Source organism: Megascapheus bottae, chromosome 12 (genome assembly GCF_031878675.1).
Source record: "Megascapheus bottae isolate mThoBot1 chromosome 12, mThoBot2.hap1, whole genome shotgun sequence".
Classification (NCBI taxonomy): domain Eukaryota; kingdom Metazoa; phylum Chordata; class Mammalia; order Rodentia; family Geomyidae; genus Megascapheus; species Megascapheus bottae.
Window position 1 is genome coordinate 19,681,619 of NC_143520.1, and position 20,274 is coordinate 19,701,892.

Here is a 20,274-nt window from a genome sequence, read left to right on the forward strand (position 1 = left end):
TTAATGGCAAATAAACATATGAAATACATTGCATTTTCAAAGTTTTAACAGCAAATGAATATTTTTTCATACATCAAATTGGAAAATAGTTAAAATCTGTTAACATTTAGTTTGCTAAAGATATAGATAAATGGACAGCCTTCTGTATTTCTACTTTAGGAAGTATGCATAAAAATTCAGTCTCCTTTAGAAATATATCCAGGGGAAATAATATTCAATTATGAAAATTCTAATCCCAGTATTGTTTACAATGTGGAAAAATTAAATGTGAGCTGAAGGTGCAATTCAGTGGAAGAGAACTTGCCTGTTGAGGTCCTGCCCTTAATGCCCAGCAGCACAGGACTTCTGAAAAAAAAAAAATGCTATAAACACACACTGTGAAAGCTCCTGTGGGTTGGTGGTTCAGACATGGCCAAGTCCAAGAACCACACTACACACAACCAGTCCAGAAAATGGCACAGAAATGGAATCAATAAACTCAAATCACAAAGACATGAGTCTCTGAAAGGGATGGACCCCAAGTTTTGCTATGAAGCACAGAAGGATTTTAAGAAGATGCAGGACAATAATGCCAAGGCCGTGAGCGTGCGGACCAAGCCTGCCAAGGCCCTGGTGAAGCCCAAAGTAGTGAGCAACAAACACAAGCTCCCAAGCAAGCCACCCACAAGCTCCAGCGACTCCTCTACATCACCCACCCCAAGCTCGGGAAGCGCATCCATTCCTACATTCCCAAGGGTCACAGGCTCACCTGGCCAAGGCCAAGGCTCTAAGACACAAGGCAAGGCCCGGGCTCTAGCTGCCACTCCAGCTCAGGCCCAGACTGCAGCCCCTAAGAGTGCCCAGGCCACAGCCCCTAAGGGTGCTCAGGGCCCTTTGACGGCCCCACAATGAAGACCTCTTTCTGCCAGTTTGAGGACTGTGGCTCCCTCCTTGACAGACATATTCAGGGAGCGGGCCAGTAGCCTGTGTCATTTCTTTTCTTCTTCTTCTTCTTTTTTTGCTAGTCCTGGGCTTGAGCTTAGGGCCTGAGCACTGTCTTTGGACTTTCTCAAGGACAGAGCTCTACCACTTGAGCCTCAGCACCATTTCAAGCTTTTTTTCTGTGTATGTGGGACCGAGGAATTGAACCCCGGTCTTCATGCATGCTAGGCAAACACTCTACCACTAGGCCAAACTCCCGGCCCTGGCCTGTGTCATTTCTACCAAAAGACGTGAGGCAGGATCTGGGAGGAAAAAAAAAAAAAAGAAAAACGCTTAACTATAGCTACAATAGAATTTAGGAGATGTTTATTTTATTCATTTACTTATTTATTTATTAATTGTCAGTCCTGGGGTTTGAACTCAAGGCCAGGGCACTGTCCTTGGACATTTGAACCCAAGAGTAGTGGTGACACTTGAGCTACAGCAACACTTCTGGCTTTTTCTGTGTAGGTGGTACTGAGGAATCGAATCCAGGGCTTCCTGGATGCTAGGTGAGTACTCTACCACTAGGCTACAATCCTGGCCCTTTTATTTTTAACCCATACAGGAAAACATACTGTGCTCCATGGAGTGTTTTGATATATTTTATTACTTTTGTTACTTATATAATTTTCATAGTGAACATTTATTAGTTTTGTAATAAAAAAGCATTATAGAAAAATTTTAAATGTTCATGACACAAATATTGACATATACCTTTTTCTGCAAGTGACTTGTTGCTTTGAATTATTTTGGCAAAAGGTCAGGTAAATTTCTAGGCACGTTACTTATGAGTAATTAATATTTTATGTATAAATAAATAGATAATCAGATTCAAATTATATCTTGATATATCAAAGATAGCAATCTTCATTGTCTAGATGAAGTCACAAAGGCAAGGTATATGACATTTCCTTTTCAAGTAAAACAAGCTAGGCACTCATGGCATATGCCTAAAAATCTTAGGCTGAGAGGATCAAAGTTCAAAGCCTTCCCCAGGAAGACAAATCCAAGAGATTCTCTAACAATGAATAAAGAACTGAAACTAGAAGAATGTAGATGACTAGACAGGAGGGGAAAACCTCATGCGAGAGCATGGGACTCCAAGTTCAAGTTCCTGTACTGGCACATGCACTTATGCATACACACAGAAATAAATGACTACTATAACTTATCAAATCCAGATAGCTGACCCCTGGTGTCTCACAGTGTAATCTCAGCTGTTAGGAGGCTGAGATTTGAGGAACACAGTTCAAGGCCAGCCCTGGCAGGAAAAGCCATGAGATTCCGATCTCCAGGTAACCACCAGAACATTGGAAGTGGAGCACTGGCTCAAAATGATAGAGCACTAGTCTTGAGTGATAAAGTTTAGGGACAGGGCCCAGATTCAAGCCCTATGACTTACAAAAAAAATAAAGCATTATACCCCTTTAACTAAATATTAAAATGAGCTGTGCTGCCAAACTTAATTTTTAAGTAATAAAAACACCAAACAATGTTAGAACAGATATGAACATCTAAAATATTTAAAATATTTCAGATTAAAAATACTAAAATAACACTAAATATTTTTAATAACAAAAATCCATATACTTTATTATCCTAGGACTCCAAAAAAGGTATGCCATATAAGTGGCAAATAATCTTCTAGAAAAGACAAGAAAAATCTGACTAGATTTAGTGACAAACATATTACATATTTACAAATGTAATAAAATTATTCTAAAAATAAAGTTAATGTAAACATAATAAAGTATTGAAATTTTCAAGCACAAGGCAGCTGGTTAAAACTACCCACTCTTGCTCATATATCTTTCTTTAAATTGTTATTTATCTTAACAAAATGTATTCTCACTGATTCACAGAATGTTGTTGTTTTTTTTTTTTTTGTCAGTCCTCGGGCTTGAACTCAGGGCCTGAGCACTGCCCTTAAGCACCAGTTCCGGCTTTTTCTATATATGTGGTACATAGAAATCAAGCCCAGGTCATTGTGCATGCTAGGTGAGCACTCTACCACTAGGCCAACTCCCAGCCCCTAACAGAAAGTTTTAAAAGGTTCTTAAATGATCTGTTGGAATCTAATTTTTGGCACAACTGATTTAGTTGGCAGCATAAACAATAACCTATATGACATGTCAATAGGGGATAGTAGAGTTCAAGTCTGAATAAGAATTGCAACTCATTTCCTAAAATCCCAACAGGCTCCTTTCTAACACACCCTTTTGGTCTCCATCTAAGACCAGGTGCTGCTCCCTATGGGGAAAATACTGCCCTCCAGTGGTCTTCAGTGAGTAGATGGAAATAGTCTCAGGTACCATGACTGAAGCATTTACATGAAAACATGATGTATCTATCTAGTCTCATTTCTGGCTGTATTTCTTAAGCTGAAACTTATGTCTACAACTGAGCATAAGGACAAAATTTCTAAAATAAATACAAAATTTCAAGTAGGATTTCAGTTAAATAGAAATATTAAAGAGGATTGATTCACTTTTTAACCCCCAGAGCTGACCACTTATTTGACTATCTCAATTGGATTATGCAAGTCCCCCATAGTTTCTCACTTCTCAGATAAGGAAAGAAGAGATTTCATCTCTGTGTTTCCCTTGTTGGCCAATTTTTTAGCTAAAAGACATTTAAAATTGTACAGCAGGCAAAACCCCAGGGGACTGAACAGTGTTCCAACATCTTTAAAGGCTTCCCATCACTTGAAAAACCAAATTCTTCCTCCTGTTTTTTAAACTAACCAAAGTAGGCAAAAGCAATTTTAAAAAGTCTTTGTGTCTAGCATTGGAACTTTCTCATATTTCACACCATTATATAAATGTCACTCTAACCTATATGTATCACAAATGCTACGCTAAATTAGGGCCAAATTTGCAACCTAGTTTAACTGGGTTTCCTCTTTTTGCAAATGCAGTTTTTGTGTCTGCATTTAGCAATGCATACAAAACTGTCCGTGTAGCTAACTGCTTCGAATTGCTAAATTTGAAGATAGATGTGTAGATCGCCTGTCTTTATGCATGTGCCAAAGCAAGGCTGTTTCTAGTCATAAAGACTTCCTAATCAAATGGACCTTGCCTACACTGCTAAATTTTTGGATCATTTCATGACTGTTTTGGATATAGCATAGGAAAAAATGAATTTTTAAGATGGGAACCAGACAATCTTCAAACCTCCATGCCTGCCTCTTCAGTCACCAGAATGGAACTGCATCATATGATAAGACCATGGATTTTGACATCCCATAGTCCTAGAGACTCATTCATTAATATTTAAACTTTGTTTTCCTAAAATGAAGATAATACTGCTCGTCTCAGAAGTTGGTGATTGTAACTGATGGAGGGAAAGTATGTGAATTGTCTAGCAGAGAGAGTGTTTACCCAAGAAGCTATTTTTAGTCCTTCACCCTCATCACTTCTTAACCTATGCCCAAGTACAATTCCTAGACATGGTTTTTAAAAACTAACCTCACTTATCTACAAACGAATGACTCTTCATTCAGTTTACTGTACAGACAATGTCCTGGATCCATCAGATAAATTCTTGAAAACAAATGGCTTATGCTAAAAGAAAACATTTTAACACCATATTGCTCAAAGATAGCACCTTTAAATAAGAATGAGATTTTTCTTTTCACTCACACAGAAGTTTGTATCCATTATATATTCATTCAGAAAGGCCTTTAGAATTTTAAAAATGACAAACATGAAAATTATAAGTATTACAAAGTTAACATTACGATTAGACTATTTTAGATTATTTGGGTATAATGTCATGAATGACAACATTTTGGGACTTGAGAGAATAAGTTCTACCACTGTATCTGTTTCCCAGTTGACTCAATTTAGAAAATGTACTTTTACTACCCCCCTAAAAAAAACAACTGAATTCTTCCTTCAGCAGGTTAATTTACTTTTAGATAGAAGTAAAGGAAAAGCCTCTAAACATCTCCCCCCCCCTCTCTTTCTCTCGCTCTCTGTCTCCCCAACCCCCCCCCCCAGTCCTGGGCCTTGAACTAAGGGCCTAGACCCTTCCCCTGAACTCTCCAGCTCAAGGCTACTGCTCTACCATGTTGAACCACAGTGCACTTTCCATAAACACATTTTTTTCAATTTTATTTTTTTAATTGACAAGAAATGTTCGTATTTGCCACATGCAACATGATAAAGCAAATTAATGTTACATACACAGCACTTTCTTGAATGTACTGAAGTTTCTTAAGTGATTTAAGACAGTATGTACAGTTATTAACTACAAACCATCATGCAGCACAACAAAATGAATCAATTTCTAATTCTCTTCCCTTTTGTAACACCTCTGCAGTCTCCGCTGACCAATATTCTATTCTCTACTTCTAAATTACCCTATTTACAGTCCACATCCAGGCAAAATCATGTAACATTCTTCCCTCATATCTGACTTTGAGCCCAACTTCCATCCCTGTCACAAAGACAGGATTTCAGTTCCATAGTATAATATTGCATAAACACATTTTTGAAACATACTTTGTGTGTTTGCAGTTCTGGTATTTGTACTCAAGGTCTTTACCACTTGAGGTACACTCCAGTCTCAGAGTGTGATCCTCCTACCTATACATCCTGTGTATCTGGGATTACACATAGAAGCCCTTGCATTCAGCAAGGTAAGTCTTTTCACTGTCAGTGGTAATGATCTTTTAATGGGTTGGGGGTTTTACACCAGCATCTCCTCCTCCTGTGTATACCTGTAGCATCATGAGGCACAGTTTTTAAGTAAATAAGTTCATTCAGCATAATCTTCATTATACTTTATGTCTGACAACATAGACTATTTAAACTGTTGTAGTGGCACATGACTATAATCATAGTCAGGAGGCTAAAACAAGGATTGTTCAAGGACTTTCTGGGATACACAGTCTCAGAAAAGCTAAAGAATAAAACCTAAGAGTACAAATATAAATCATTTGGTTACTTAATTCTAACTCAGGGTAAAACTTAAAATAAAACCCAATTTATATGTTGATGAGCATGTAATAATTACTTGAAATTTTTGAGATGAAAAATTCCAACTATCACTTAAAGATATAGCAAAATTAAATGCCTAGATACTGCAATACTGTACATTTGCTATACTGACATCTATGTAAAGTATTATGCATGTATTAATAAATATGAAGATAACTGAAGGCATGGCTCAGTGGCAGAGCACATGCTTATCATGCATGAAGCCTTGGGTTCAAATGACATTACCCCCATCACAAGAATAGATAGTTGGGGAGAAAATAAGCTTTGCTATATCTAATTTAAATTAATGTCAAGATTTGACAAACATATGAACTTCCAATAAACACTCTGAATTTTAAAAATGTATCATATTTGTAACAGTGCTAAAATAATGTAAAGTCAGACACTTTTTTCTGAGTATAATTATATTATTATAATTCTCTACCTTGACAGATGACAATTTTAGAAGACTCTAAATACAATTTCTTGTATATGCACTAAAATAAAATGTAACAGATAGACAACTCACCATAGTATAAGTAACACATTCAAATTTAGTAATTTATTTTCCAGGTGGAAACCAGGCTTCTTGGAAGACTTCAAACTATGCCAAATGGTCTGATTTTACCATAGAGGTAGGCACTAGAGGACTAAATTTACTTCTGTGTGATTTTTGTTAACTACATTTTACATGCAAATGTCTATACAGCCATGTTAATGAAGTTCTTTCTTTCTCTATAAAGTTGGCATTCCCATTTTACTGTTTTATTCAGAAGCAACTTTTCAATTGACTTTACTCTATTTTTTAAAATCACTCTTCATTTAATCTTAAGAACAAGGAAAGGTCTAACAATGCATTCAAAGTGAATGCATTCAAACTGGTTCACAAGAAAAATAATACTTATCAATTACTTTTAGCATGGGATGCTTCTATTGGAATCAGGCAAAGTTCTATGAATCAGAATCTTTTTTTTTTTTTTCCTGTTGGTCATGGGACTTGGCCTCTGGGCCTGCGCATTGTCCCTGAGCTTTTCAGCTCAAATCTACTGCACTACCCCTTGAGCCACAGTGCCACTTCTGGTTTTTCTGGTGGTTAATTGGAGATAAGAGTCTCACAGACTTTAGGATCCCAGCTTTGAAACCAGATCCTCAGATCTCAGAGAAGATAGGATTTCAGACATGAGCCTCTGCACCCAGCAGAAACATTTTTTAATTGTGATATATTGATCTGGAGTTAACTGCTTAGAGAAAATAATTTTTACCTCTTATCATGGGGCTCAAATTTTTCTGAGCTCTAAATAGGACTGGATACTTAATTCCCAGCTTAAGGATCCCTTTACCACTAAGAAATACATATTCGAACATATTTAAACCCTACATGGAATATTTCCTTATAACAAAGTTGATGTTCAAACTTTAAAGACTATCTTGGCAATGAATGTAATGTTCCTTTTAACTGGAAAATTAATAATCCAAAATTTATTTCAGATTATAAGAAAGTATCTCTAAGTGCAAGTATTCCTAATGCCTTTAGTTTTTAAACTAAAGGCAGTGCCTTACAAAAATAGAAAACAACAATATTAGAAACATAGGTAGTAAAAAGAAAAAGAACAGAAAGAATATTGCAATTCTATATTTATGGTACATTTTATATCCAGTTATGGACATAGCCTCATCTTGTAACATATAGAAAGCAAGCAAAAGAAATATCACCACACTCACATATTAAGGGAATCAAGTTTCTGACCTAAACTCCAAATTCCTAGAGTTTGGAAACATCTAGCAAAATTCAATACAAGGGTCACAGAACAGCACAAGAATAAAGAGACTTTCAAGCATGGAAATATGACTATAAAGAATTCACTGAGGCTGGTATGTGACTCAGGGATAGAATGTTTGCCTCATATGGACAAGGCCCAGGATTTGATCCCTGGCACCAATTAAGGAAAAAAGTCAACAATCATCTGAAACATTTGCTAGTCACTCCACCTCCACAATAGAGTAAAAGAAAAAGAAAGCCAAAGAGGAAGACTCAAATCAGACATTGCTGTGCAAGTGGCAAGTCCTTCTTGGGGATTCATAACCTCCCATTCCTAGTCACTGGTACTGTGTGTGGGGGTGGGTGTGTGTGTGTGTGTCTGTGTCTGTGTCTGTGTGTCTATGTTTGTGTATGAGAGAGAGAGATAGCAAAAATGTTGGAGAAGAGCAAGGGGATGTGAAGACATTTAAGAAATTCATTTGATTAAAAACATTTTAGAGTGCTATGTTTATACATGCTGGGAAACCTAAGTCATAAACCTTGCTGGATTTCTGCGAACTGCTGTGTGAAGCATACAAAATAGCATTGCTGTCAATGAAAGGAAAAGACAGACAGAAATTAAGACAGAGGCAAAGACAGCACCACAGGATGTAAAGATGGTTCCTATCACAAGCTGTAGTAGAAAGAGATGATGACATCCAGAACAAAATGTGTGTTTTACCTGTGTGCTGAGGCCCTGGTTTTGTGATCTCTGTGTATAGATAGAATAATCAATAGAAATGACTGAATTCCTCCCCTTTTCTGAATCAAAATATAAGTCTTTTAGTTATCTTTAACTTCTTACAGAGCCTATTGTGTTCCACAAAACAGACAAAACTCAGCAAGACAACAAAGACTTCATCTGCAGAAGAGAATGTAATAAAGAAGTCCTCTCCAGAGGGTAATTAATTCTTACTCATTCATCTTAGAAGTCCCAGTTACAGTGAAGGTTAACGTTCAGGTAGCTCTCTTCTATTTTCTTAAAAATTTTTTAAACATTTTTTTTTTTGCAAAATGTTATACTATTAATTGCCAATTTGCATATGTGTGCAGCTGCTGTTTTGGCTCTGAACTCAATCCGATAAGCTTGCTGGAGGTATCGCAGAGCACTTGGCAGCTTTCCTATTTGAAAAGAAAGCCTCTCCCCACCACGGAACAGCTGATCGTCTATCAGCGATAGACCCTGATGGCGTGAATTACAATTACACTACTTTTCACACTAAATCTGGGTGATAGCTACTTGGAAAGAAGTTTCATCATTTTTTACCACAAACTGGAAAAAGAATTACATGGTCATGCTGTGCTTTTAAAGGCAGTTTGGTTCACTTTTGTCTATTTAACACCTAATTCCAAGAAGTCCATAGGCATCCAGGCATCTGAATGGCGCGTAATGAATTCACTGTTTAGATTGAAGATTTTAAAATCTACCTCAAATTACATTTATTAACAAGGCGACCAAGAAGTGTTAAAGTTGTTAGACGCTTCATTTATTAAATAATTTGTGGGTATTTTCAGTTGTCATATCTGGAGTCATGGGGTTTGCTTATTTTTTTTTTTTTAATTAGCAATCCAAAACAATGCTACTGCAATTTAACAATTCATCACATAATCCTGGGCTCTTCAGTTCCACTGTTAATGTTAGATAATTCAGATTGTTATTTTGATCTGTTTATAAGTGATTTAGGTTACATTGTGTTGTGAGAAGCAAACGCAGCAGCTCAGACAGATCTTCCTTGTGTTGCCAAGAAAGATAAGAGGCCTTCCAGAAAATGTCTTTGGGTGGTTGTCTGAGAAATAAGTGCAAGTGGTAGGTAGGGGATACTAGTATTATATTGGTTGTTTTACTTTACTTCACTAATTTATGTTTCCCGCATTTTTGGAAAGCTGAGGGGGGGGGTCTTGAGACAAAGCACATTTTATTAGACTCTGACATCATTTTAGTTTGTGGGGCCTTAGAAAATTCTTCCTCTTCCTGCAAGATTTGCTAAGTACCAGAAAATAATCAGACTTCTAAACATCCCTCTTCTCTGTTTTTCCCTCAGCTTTCTCCCTTATCTTGACATTCAAATCCATAGACAAATACAAACAAACAAAACCAAGTTAAACCTACCTCAATCGGGAATATACTAGTCTTGACGTAGTTAACCTAAGAGAAAAATAGATTTTGTTTTCCTTTTTTAGTTGCTAGCTTTATTAGATTTCTCACTCTCACAGATTATCTGAAGACTACCCATTGATTGATCGCCCGTAGAGCTGCACTTGGTGTTAAGAAAAAACTCACAGCTTTATTGGCTCCCAGGAGACAAAACAAACAGAACAAGATATTCATATTAATGCAAACAATGCAACAAATGTAGGGAAGAATTGCCTGGCTGAAGCAAGGCCCAGGGCAGTCCTCACTTTGGCCAGCAAACACCTGACCACCAGACTACATGGCCTGGCCTTCCTGACCTGGGGCATCTCAAGGAGTTGCTTCCTGGACTGCTGGCTGGATACAGTCCAGAGGCTCAGGACAACAGGCCACCAAGTGCCCAGAGGAGGCCTCTAGGCCAGGTGTCAGAGAAAGGCCTTCATCTTTAACCTCCTGCCGCACAGAATTGGAAGTAACCAGGAAACCCTCCTTGCTTTCTCCTTTCCCTTTCCATACACCTTCACTCACCCCATTGCCAAACTTCAATTCAGAGGCAAAAATTCTCAGATGTATCTCCTACCCTCCCTGGGACAGTGTAGACGAAGAGGAAAGAGAACTACTAGAGTGAACTCTGGAGGAAAGAAGTGATACACACCCGTCTTTACTGTAAAAGGTCACATGATCATAGAGGAGACTACATAAATACATATTCACACCCAATAAAAAACCTCATATAACCAAGTCAGAGGATGGTATGTACAGTATATGCTTTTGAGATATCAAAAAGGCTCTGCGACTTTATGGAATGAGAAAGAAAAACAGAAAGTTTCAGGAAGGAAAAAAGATATTAGGCTCCACACCTATCTCTCCCAACCTAGAGAAGAATCTATTAAGACTTTGTTTTCATAGTCAATTGGATGTTAAGTATAAAGTTGCTAAAATTGCATGGGACATGTTTATTCAAAAATGATTTATTGTTTCCCTGAATTTCAAATTTAACAGAGGATCTTATGTTTTTATTGGCTAAACCTTCAGTCCTATCTAAAAATACTTTATTGAAGAAACCATACAAGAAACAAGGCTCATTTTCTGTTGTAGCCTGGCATTCAGTACCTTTTTTTATGTGTTTGTGGAGAAAATTCTTGCCTTAAAGAAGAAAACAAGCAGCTTATTCTATGGCATTCTTATTCCAATATGTTGTCGGATAGAAGAGGAACAAGTGAATGAAACAAGTTGGGAGTGTCTTCTCAGGAGGAAGTGACAATAGCACTGTTGCCTCTTCAGAAGAAAATGGACCAGGGTTCCTTTAAGGATGGCTTTTTGGATCTCACCAAAGAAGTGCTCTCTTACTGGCCAGTACAAGGTGCCATAGCCCATAGCACATCTCCTATCACTATATATATGTATATTTATGTATATATATGTACATATATAGTGTACATGTATATATATACATAGTGATACCTATCACTATATATAGTGATTATATATATAATTTAAAATACTTTCCATAGAGCCACATTACTGATTAATATTCAGTTTACTTTAAAAAAACAAAGTTGGTGGCCAGGAGTTTGTCCTAGTGGTAGAGTGCTTGCCTAGCATGCATGAAGACCCAGGTTCCATTCCTCGGTACCCCACATACATAGCAAAAAGCCGGAAGTGGTGCTGAGGCTCAAGTGGTAGAGCTCTAGCCTTGAGAAAGTCCAAGGACAGTGCTCAAGCCCTGAGCTCAAGCCCAGGACTGGCAAAAAAACAAGAGCAAAAACAAAAAAAACAAAGTTGGAACTTGAAAAGTTTAAAGGTGAAAGGGCAGAGAAAAATCTGCTTTGAAAGATTCTAACAGAAACAAAACCTTATCCAGGTCTTGGGGATGCTGAAAGAAAAGACTTTCAAAACATCACTGGTAAAATCTCAGGGGTTGGGGGGCGGGAAATCCCTCAGTAGCTAGTCTTTTCCTATTGGGGTGTGTGTGTGTGTGTGTGTGTGTGTGTGTGTGTGTGTGTGTGTGTGTGTGTGTGTGTAAAGGCTATTTTAAGGAGGAAGCCTGCTGTGTACATTTCTTCCCCACTCCCTGTTAGAGAGAGCTTTTTCAAGTGAGCTTTATCACCCTTGCGGACACTTAGGATTGATTCCTAGTGAGCTAGGCTGCTTTTTAAGCCAATTGCTTGAAGTTGTAGGAATACACCCACACAGGATGCCCCTTTATCATTGACACTTAGTGCTATTTAACAACTGCAAACGGAGAAACTATTTGTCTAATGAGAGCTGTTTTCAGAGTTGATTCACCAACCCTGAGAGAAGATAATATAAGGCCGAGACCTCCCTCTGAGCCACAGGGATTTCTTCCGGAAGGAAAAAACCACCTCTAGAGCCAAATGAAATACTTAGTTTGGTTCAGAGAATGTTCTAGTACCAGAACAATTGTTTCAGAAAATAGAGTTCATATTGATTTTGTTGTTGTTGTTGTTGTTACCCAACTCTAACCTCTGCTTCATAATATGGAATATTAAAAGTTACCATTGTGATTTGGAGGCTAGATATGTTTGAAGTACAAATCTTACTATCTTCTTTCCTACATTACCATACTATATTCCAATACTTGTTCTTTCCTCATCTCACCTGGCCAGGGAAATGCTCCTTCCTCAGTGACAGAGGTACCTTTATTTCCGGTAGACATGCTCTGGGGCCCTAGTCAGTGCCGTAATAAACTGCCTTTCCCTAAACAGTGGAGCTCATCCTATTGTCAGATGATGTTTCTGTCTTTGTGGTTTAACAGAATCATTAGGGTAAAGCACTTTGGATGTGATTTAAGCTTCCTATGAAGCTAGTGCCAAAGCCAGGGGAAAAGTCTCTATCTCTTCTAAGGTTAGGATTATTATAGACAAATCATGGTTTGAAAGTCTGAGTTTCAGCTACAGAAGTAGGCTTATTTTTTGCTTCATGAAAAGAAAAATGAACGAGGCCATCCTTAATATTTTGTTATTTTAAAGCAACTATTTCTTGCATTAGTACATACTTGACAATTTATCTTTTATACACTTGCTCCAAAGACCATCAGCAGTATTCATGGGTGACACTTAGGTTATTCAGGTATCCTGAAGTAAAAGGAGGCATCCAAATGTGGGAGACTGTTTAAACATGAAGGCATTCTGTGGTCAGGCACAGAGTCTGGAGAGTAGGTGTGACCACCTCTGTATGGAGGAGACAAGGGGAGGACTGAACTTAAGTTCTATTTGGGGGACTGAGTCCTTGGAAAAATCAAAGACTACAATAAAATGAAAGCTAAAACAATTTGTTAAATACACATGGCACCACCATTCTGTATATTTTACTGCTTGGTGTGCTATGAGTATATGAGTTCTTTTAGAATTGCCAGACTGTAAGAAGCTGGCAACATGGCTGTAACTGGTTCTAGAAATGACCTCAGACACTTGACTCCATATATCTTATCAATAATTGAAGTCCATATTTCTCTTGATTTGATGTCCTTCTCGAACCATAGTTCCAACAATCTTTTCCTAAACAGACTTCATTCACATTCTGAATCTGGTTTTTGTCTCACACATATTAAATTTTACAAAACAGAAAGAAACAATAGAGCTTATTAGGAAAAACTTGTTTTGAATAGTAAATTAAGCATAATGGGAATAGGCGCATGTTTTAGCATGGTTCCACCCCCCCCCCTTTACCAATTGAACATTTTACATCTTTTTCAGTGCTGTGATTTCCCCCTTAAGTCTTAAGCTGGCACCACACACTTTTTCAGCAAATGAAACCTACATATCTGTATCTGTTGAGAGAAATCATTGTAAGACTTTGGGTTCCAAATGCACAGCCTTCTGAAAAAGTGTCATCCCTAACTGCATTAATCAAATTATTGTGGCTGTAGTGTTCTAAGAATCCAAAGACCTACCTAATTTTAGAGACTATAAATCAGCTGTCAGGACTCTCTGGTTTCAAATTATGGCTTGTTCTCCAGAAACCTGTATATTCAGAGGTACACCTGACTCCATGGTTTGTTATTAAGAGATATGCCCCAGGTGGAGGAATCTTCAAAGCCAATATATTTTCTCTATAACTGGTGTCAAATTGATGTATATATTAAAAAATCTTGGAAAATGATCTCAAAAAGGAAGTAACAGCCCAATGAGCCATATGTTCAGGGAACCTAACAGGTTTCCATTGGGACCAAATTTCACTTCACCTTTTTGTCCTTATGTGCAAATAAAAACTTATCTGTAAAAAACACCATTAAAACAGTCATGCAAATTTGTGTGGTCTATAGACTGAGAAAATTTTCATTAGGTCCATAAAAACCAAATGGATGGGAATTTTGTTAGATATTAGAAATGCATAACCACCAGAATTGAGTTTATTTGAATTTGATTGCTTCAAATATGTTGTTTCTTTAAACTATCTAATGAAGCAAAGGCTGATGAATAGTTAATAGCTTAATTTTGATGTTGATGGAGCAAGTAAATCTTAAGTTTACATTAATACATGTAAAATTATGTGTTTTTTTTCTTGTCTGATAGGTTGCTATTTCAACAGATTCAGACATAAGGGAATTTTCCAAATACCAGCTAATGCTCTAATCTGAAAAGTCTACGATGTAAGGACAGGGGCCTGGCTAGTGGTTGTCCAAAGTAGAAATCAAAAAGTAGTAACATTTAATTGACACAAAATACTTTATGTAACTCTTTTAAGAACCTTTAATTCAAAAGCCTTCGCACAGCTTGTATTTTTTTTTTGTAGCTCCTAATAATCTTCAGTTCAGCCATTTTTTTGGTATGCTTGTATATAATCCAAAGGGAAAATGATTTACTTTGACTGTTTGCATAGTTTTTCATGACCAGGATTAATAATGGCAGTATAAAAATACCCAAATTTATTTGGCAGTTTCATTTTATGCACCTGTTATTGTGTAGGAGCAGAGACAATAATTTAGATAAAAGACACTCGTATATATGACTTAGTTTTTACCAAGCCTTTACATTTTGATTTGTTTAAAAAAGTGAAAAACTGTGAGTGTCAAAACTTATTTGTTAAACTTGACATTTGAAATATAATATAAAATCAATTTTAATAAAATCTTAAAAAGTAAAATCTAAGTAATGTAAAAAAATGAAAAATTGTGTGTGTGTGAAGTTATGCAAAGGTAAGGCTAAGAAGAAAAAGTATTGTATGTATTATCTTTCAGGTACTTTGTTTTCCATCCATGGGAAGTCACATTAATTTAGGCACCTGGTTAGCTAACTAGCAAGAGATGAATTAGGAAAAATTACGGCAATGAATTGCAAATTTGAACCATCTCTTCATAGCTAGGTTCCATCAAACCTAAAGTCACAAGAACACCAACATTTTTTGAAATCTCTAAGGGCAGTTTTTGTAAATCTGCAGCAGTAAAAAAAAAAAAAAATCTAAAGATAGGTATAAAAGTACACTTTCAGCTCAACCACCAGCTACCAAAGTGAAATAGTGGGGCGGGGCGTTGGATGAAAATCTCGGGTCCCTGGCCGGCCTCAACAGGTATAGAGGATCTTTTCCAGTTAGATTAGGGTTCTGGTGGATTCTTTGTTGCGGGCAGCTTGGACCGGGCTTTTATCCAGCTTCTCTCAGACCAGTGGTAGAGCAGAGCCAGGCAGGAGGTGGCCACTGGAAGCAGGAAGGGGGTTCTCCAGAGCTTTGCCCTGGCCGGCGACGCAGAGCCCTGGTGTCTCTGATGTCCAGCGGCCCTTCCAGGCCAGATAGCCTGGAAGTACACCACCTACATGTTCTTCTCCGGGCTTAGTGGATCGGGAGGCAGTGGCCGGGGTGATGCTGGGGTCTGGGGGGGGTCTCAGCTAGGAGGCTTTGTCGGAGGGGGGGGTGGCCCTGGCCGATTCCCTGGCGGGGGTGGTGGTGGTGGCCGTCGGGGGGAACGTCGCCAGTGGTGGGTGCAGGGGCCTTCGTGGCTCCGACCTCCGTCTGAATTCTCTAGGGGTTCCTAACTCTCTACCCGAGGCACCCGACCCCCGACAGAGAGTGGAGGTTCCCGGCCTCTTTCCTCAGGCCTGGAGCAGGGCTCGGGGTGGGGAGTCGGTCTCCACCGGACAGCAGGAGGGCCGGTCCTAGGGCGCAGGGGCGCCGGCAGCGCTGGCTGCGTCGGGGCTCGCGGCCCTCGGGGGACGCGGCGGCGGCGGCGGCTGGGCTCCCCGCGCCAGCGGCGGGAAGGGCGCGCGGGAAAGCGAGGGAGCCGGAAGCGGGCGGCGGCGGCGGCGGGCCCGCTGGGGAGGAGGGAGCGCCGCAGGCGGGAGGAGGGAGCGCGGAGGAGGGAGGCCGGGAGGAAGGAGGGAGCGCGGCGGGCAGGCGGAGGGAGGGCTGATTAGCATGCAGCAGCGCTCGCGCGCCCGGCTCCATTGTTTTAACACCTCCCCTCTCCTCCGCGCCAATCTGTCACCGTTCAGCAGGCGAACGCTGCTGCCTCAAATGCTGCTCTTCTCAAATGAGACGGATAATTAGTTGCCCCGCACGAATGCCGCACTCTTCTCACCCCTGATTGCTATCACCTTCTTGCTCCTGGCAGTTTTGACACCTCGTAATCAGCCTGCTGCTTTTCTCTTTTCTTCCCGACTTCTGCTTCCCTCCCTCCCCCCTTTCCTTCCTAGTTGATTTATTTATTTATTTATTTATTTATTATTTTAAATGCAATCCCGGTGCCTATTTGGACGAGTCGTCCGCCGAGTTAACCTTCCGCGTGCACAAGTGTGCCTATAGATGTCTGCGGAAACCCGGGTGTGCGTGCGCGCGTGCGAGAGCGGGAAACAGGCTGGCGGCGTTGCGGGAACCACTGCTTTCACGCGGGGAGACTTTGCCCCCATGGACATTTTTCTTTTGGGGGAGGGGGAAGGACGCGATGGGGAGAGAGGCAGGAGGGAAGAGTTGGGGACCCTCAACGATTGCTTTTAAGGTCTCTTAGAAATTCACAAACTGGGGAGTCTCGGAATCTGCTGTCAGGCGCGCGTTCCCCCTCCGTCTCCTAACGAGCACTGACAGTCTAATTACCGTAGCGACACGCAGCTGTCGAGGCAGCGGCCCGGGAGAGAAGGCGCTATGGGCCCAGCGCATCCCGCGGGCCCTGACTGTGACCCATCCCACCCCACCCGCGGCCCGACAGGGCAGAGGGGGACGTGGGGGGGGGACGGTGGGAAAGAACTGGGCGAGGCCCGGCCTCCGACAGCCCCAGAGCCAGCGGCCTCCCGTATTGTTTCATATTTATAAAGTCTGTACCTTGAAGGTTAAAAGATGTGAAGAAGAAAGGAGGGGACTGGGGTGGGGGGTGGGAAGAGAGTCCTCTAAGCTTCCATCCACCCCTCCGCTACCTCCGCGAGCTCTCCCTCCCCCGGTGTTGGTAAAATAACCGCGCAACCCGGGGCTGAGGGGGCGGGGGAGCCGGGCTGGAGTGTAAGAAAGCAGATGTCCCCGCTGGCAGCAGCCACAGCCTCCGGGGAACGCTGCTCGGGGGAGGGGGCCCTCCCGAGGACATTCACCTCCCACTTCTCAGGCATCCCGCTCACAACTGCCTCGCCTCGGCGGGGGTGGTTTTTTCAGACTCAGCGTTTTGCGAGTGCAGCTTTTTTACCTGGGAGCTGTTCTTACCCGGCCACGCTTAGCAGATGCCCACAGGAGGCCCGGCACGACTCAGGCGAAGAGACTGGGGTGGAGACCTGGCCAGGGACCATTCCGCCTTCCCAGCAGCCTGCCAGATCAGGGCCACACCTCTGCAAAGCTGGACCGGCTGCCTCCTCCACTCAGAGGCTCCAGAACCTCGGCCCTCACAAATTGGAGGGTTGGGTTCGGTAGAACCCAAAAGAAAACACTGTTCCTAACTCTTCTTAAACCCGGGGAGAGGGAAAGGACAGAACTGAGAAAGGGGTGGGTGGCAGTGTCCACTTGGAGTCACTTTCTGGGTCTGCCTGCAGGACAGTAGGCAGAAGTCAACTGTGCCATAGGGATCCTCTACTTTCAGAGAAGGAGAAGGTGAAGAATTCCTTATCATGAGATGGGGGGGGGGGGGGTTGGGAGAGGATCTGGCTGGTACTCACCAGGAAGTTTTTGGTTTTCATTGTGTGTGTGTGTGTGTGTGTGTGTGTGTGTGTGTGTGTGTGTGTGTCTCTCGTGTGAGAGGGGAGGCTGGTGAGTGGAAGGGAGGGGGAAGGGAAGAGACCTGGATAATTGTCTAGGCATTTCCATTCAGCCCCAGTGGCAATGAAAAGATGTACATGCCTCAGAACCCTTCACAGTGAATACCTAATAATCGCTATGTCACCTTGGTGAGGAAGATGTCAGTGTGATGTGCTTGGCACCTAGAGGAGGGGAGGCACCGCTCTCATTCTTCCCTACGTCAAGGCTCTTCTCTGTGGCACCAGGGTCTGCTCCATCTCCCCCATGCTAAACCCTCCAATCCAAAACACTTGCTTCAGGAAAGCTGAAATTTGTTTGAGAGCTACAAATCAATGTTTACTTCATATAATGAAAGCCATGTCTCAAACATTTTTAACCATCAGGAGAAAAGAGAAAACCCCAAAGGCAAGAGCCATAAGGAAGAAAAGAAAAAAGGAAGTCTCATTTTCAACAATTTGTGGTATTGTGAATTTAGTAGCACTGTGAATTTGGTATCCTCTCAAGTGTCTTCCAGAGGCCATCAATCAGGCTGCTAACAATGAATAACAAATTGCTCAACAAGAATGTGAATATTCCTAATCTAAATTAATAAATATGGATGGTCCTTACAAGATTTTATATTTGCTCTGATTAAAAGCAAATGTTTCTTTAGAATATTTAGTTTGAAAATGATCTCAATGTGATTTACTAATTGAAGTAAGTGCCATTAGATTTGGTCATCCAATGAATGGAAAAGACAAGTTTTATAAACTTCCCCCAAATGTGATTTACCTATTTGCTCAGGAACAAAGAACATTTAATGATCATAACACAAAACAAAGACTTTTAATGTTTAATTCATTTCATTGTAGAGCACACGCATTATTAAAAACAAATCTAGATTAAAAGTGTTAAATAATTATCACTCGGCAACACATCTTCAGTGGATGTTTATGTTGCTATTTCCTATAAATTACAGATTTATATAAAAAGAACATTACCTGTAGCATAAATAATCTACATTTTAAAATGAAGACCATTAAATGAAAGCTTTTAAACATTTGACATCACCAAATCCAATAGATGTCATGAGAAATTCAAGCAATATGTTTATGTATTTTAAACAACCATAAATTACAATTATAAATTCTGTAAAGTACATACATAATGTTGAAATATGGTAATACTGTAAACATGAAAAAAGGATTAGTTTTGTACAAAATGATCTTTAACAGTAAATTATAAAATAAGTTTAGAAAAAACTCAACTAGTACTGATACTAGACTTTTCCATAAATGATTTTAAATTGTTTTACAATCAAGTATTTTTTTTCTAGTATTGCAAACTTAAAATCGGCACATAGAACTTGATATATCTGTTATCAATGTGACTTAACTCTCCCCATTAAAGTGTGAATTAAGATGCCGGAGGAAATCCCTTCTGGATGTAATGGATGGTGGGAAAACTGCTTGACAGAATTCACATACTCGAGGTATATGGAGTTCTGAGTCTGAGCCACTTAGTACCTTTAAGTCACTGTCTTGGTTAGAAAAGGGCTTCCAAAGGGGCTGCAGAAAAACAAAAAACATCTACTGTTACTTGCGTTTAAAATTAACTTACACTGAATTTCAAATCCAAATAGTTAAATGCTATCTATGCCCTGATATACATCAAATCCCTAATATGTAAGCAAATTACTTTTCCATAGTTATTAGCAAGAGGGAATGGTTATTCTTTCTCTTCCTCTCCCTCCTTTTTTACTTTTAAAATAATGGGCACAACTAACTTTCATTAACATCACTTTAAACACACTTCTCAATTCTATCTTTACAAATTTAAAGCGGAACTAAAGCTTCAGTGCTACCTATTTTTCATAATCAATTATCTCAACAGAAGTAGTTTTGAAACAACAGTGAGCATTTTAGACATTAAAATAAATCCAATCTTTTCTATGGTAAGATAGAAACCTTAAACGAGAGGGCCTTTATTGATATATATTACACTAGATATGTGTACATGCATTTTAAGAGCAATTTAAATTTTACTGCCATTTAATAGCAAATATAAATAAATACATCTAAAAAGAAAAATATCTTTTAAACAAATTCTATTGATCAGTCTGTCTTTAAAACTCAAATACTTAATCATTCGACAAAAGCTATTATCAGATTGCATTCTTCTCACTTGTTCCTTTCTGCTTGTCCTATAATATGATAGTTTGATTTACTTTCTTATGGCTAAGTGAAACATTAGTC

The 20,274-nt window shown here is 39.8% G+C and overlaps 1 protein-coding gene, 1 long non-coding RNA gene and 1 pseudogene across 6 annotated transcripts in view; 2 read left to right on the forward strand and 1 right to left on the reverse strand.

Annotated features, from left to right (window-relative positions):
• The first annotated feature begins 408 nt into the window (after positions 1 to 408).
• LOC150056301 (large ribosomal subunit protein eL29 pseudogene) lies at positions 409 to 896 on the forward strand (annotated as a pseudogene).
• A 5,622-nt stretch (positions 897 to 6,518) lies between these two features.
• LOC150056302 (uncharacterized) lies at positions 6,519 to 9,238 on the forward strand. Its single transcript, XR_016537307.1, has 3 exons — positions 6,519 to 6,580; positions 8,551 to 8,704; positions 8,797 to 9,238. It is a non-coding gene; the product is annotated as an uncharacterized LOC150056302 (long non-coding RNA).
• A 9,403-nt stretch (positions 9,239 to 18,641) lies between these two features.
• Positions 18,642 to 20,274, reverse strand: part of Tank (TRAF family member associated NFKB activator) — a 78,072-nt gene continuing 76,439 nt past the window's right edge. For 4 of the 5 annotated variants that reach the window (XM_090342749.1, XM_090342752.1, XM_090342751.1 and 1 more), the window contains exon 8: positions 18,642 to 19,587. In XM_090342749.1, the coding sequence (XP_090198875.1) occupies positions 19,411 to 19,587 (177 nt within the window). In that variant the 3' untranslated portion in view covers positions 18,642 to 19,410. The remainder of the gene's footprint in view (positions 19,588 to 20,274) is intronic. The other variant, XM_090342753.1, reaches the window with a different exon arrangement.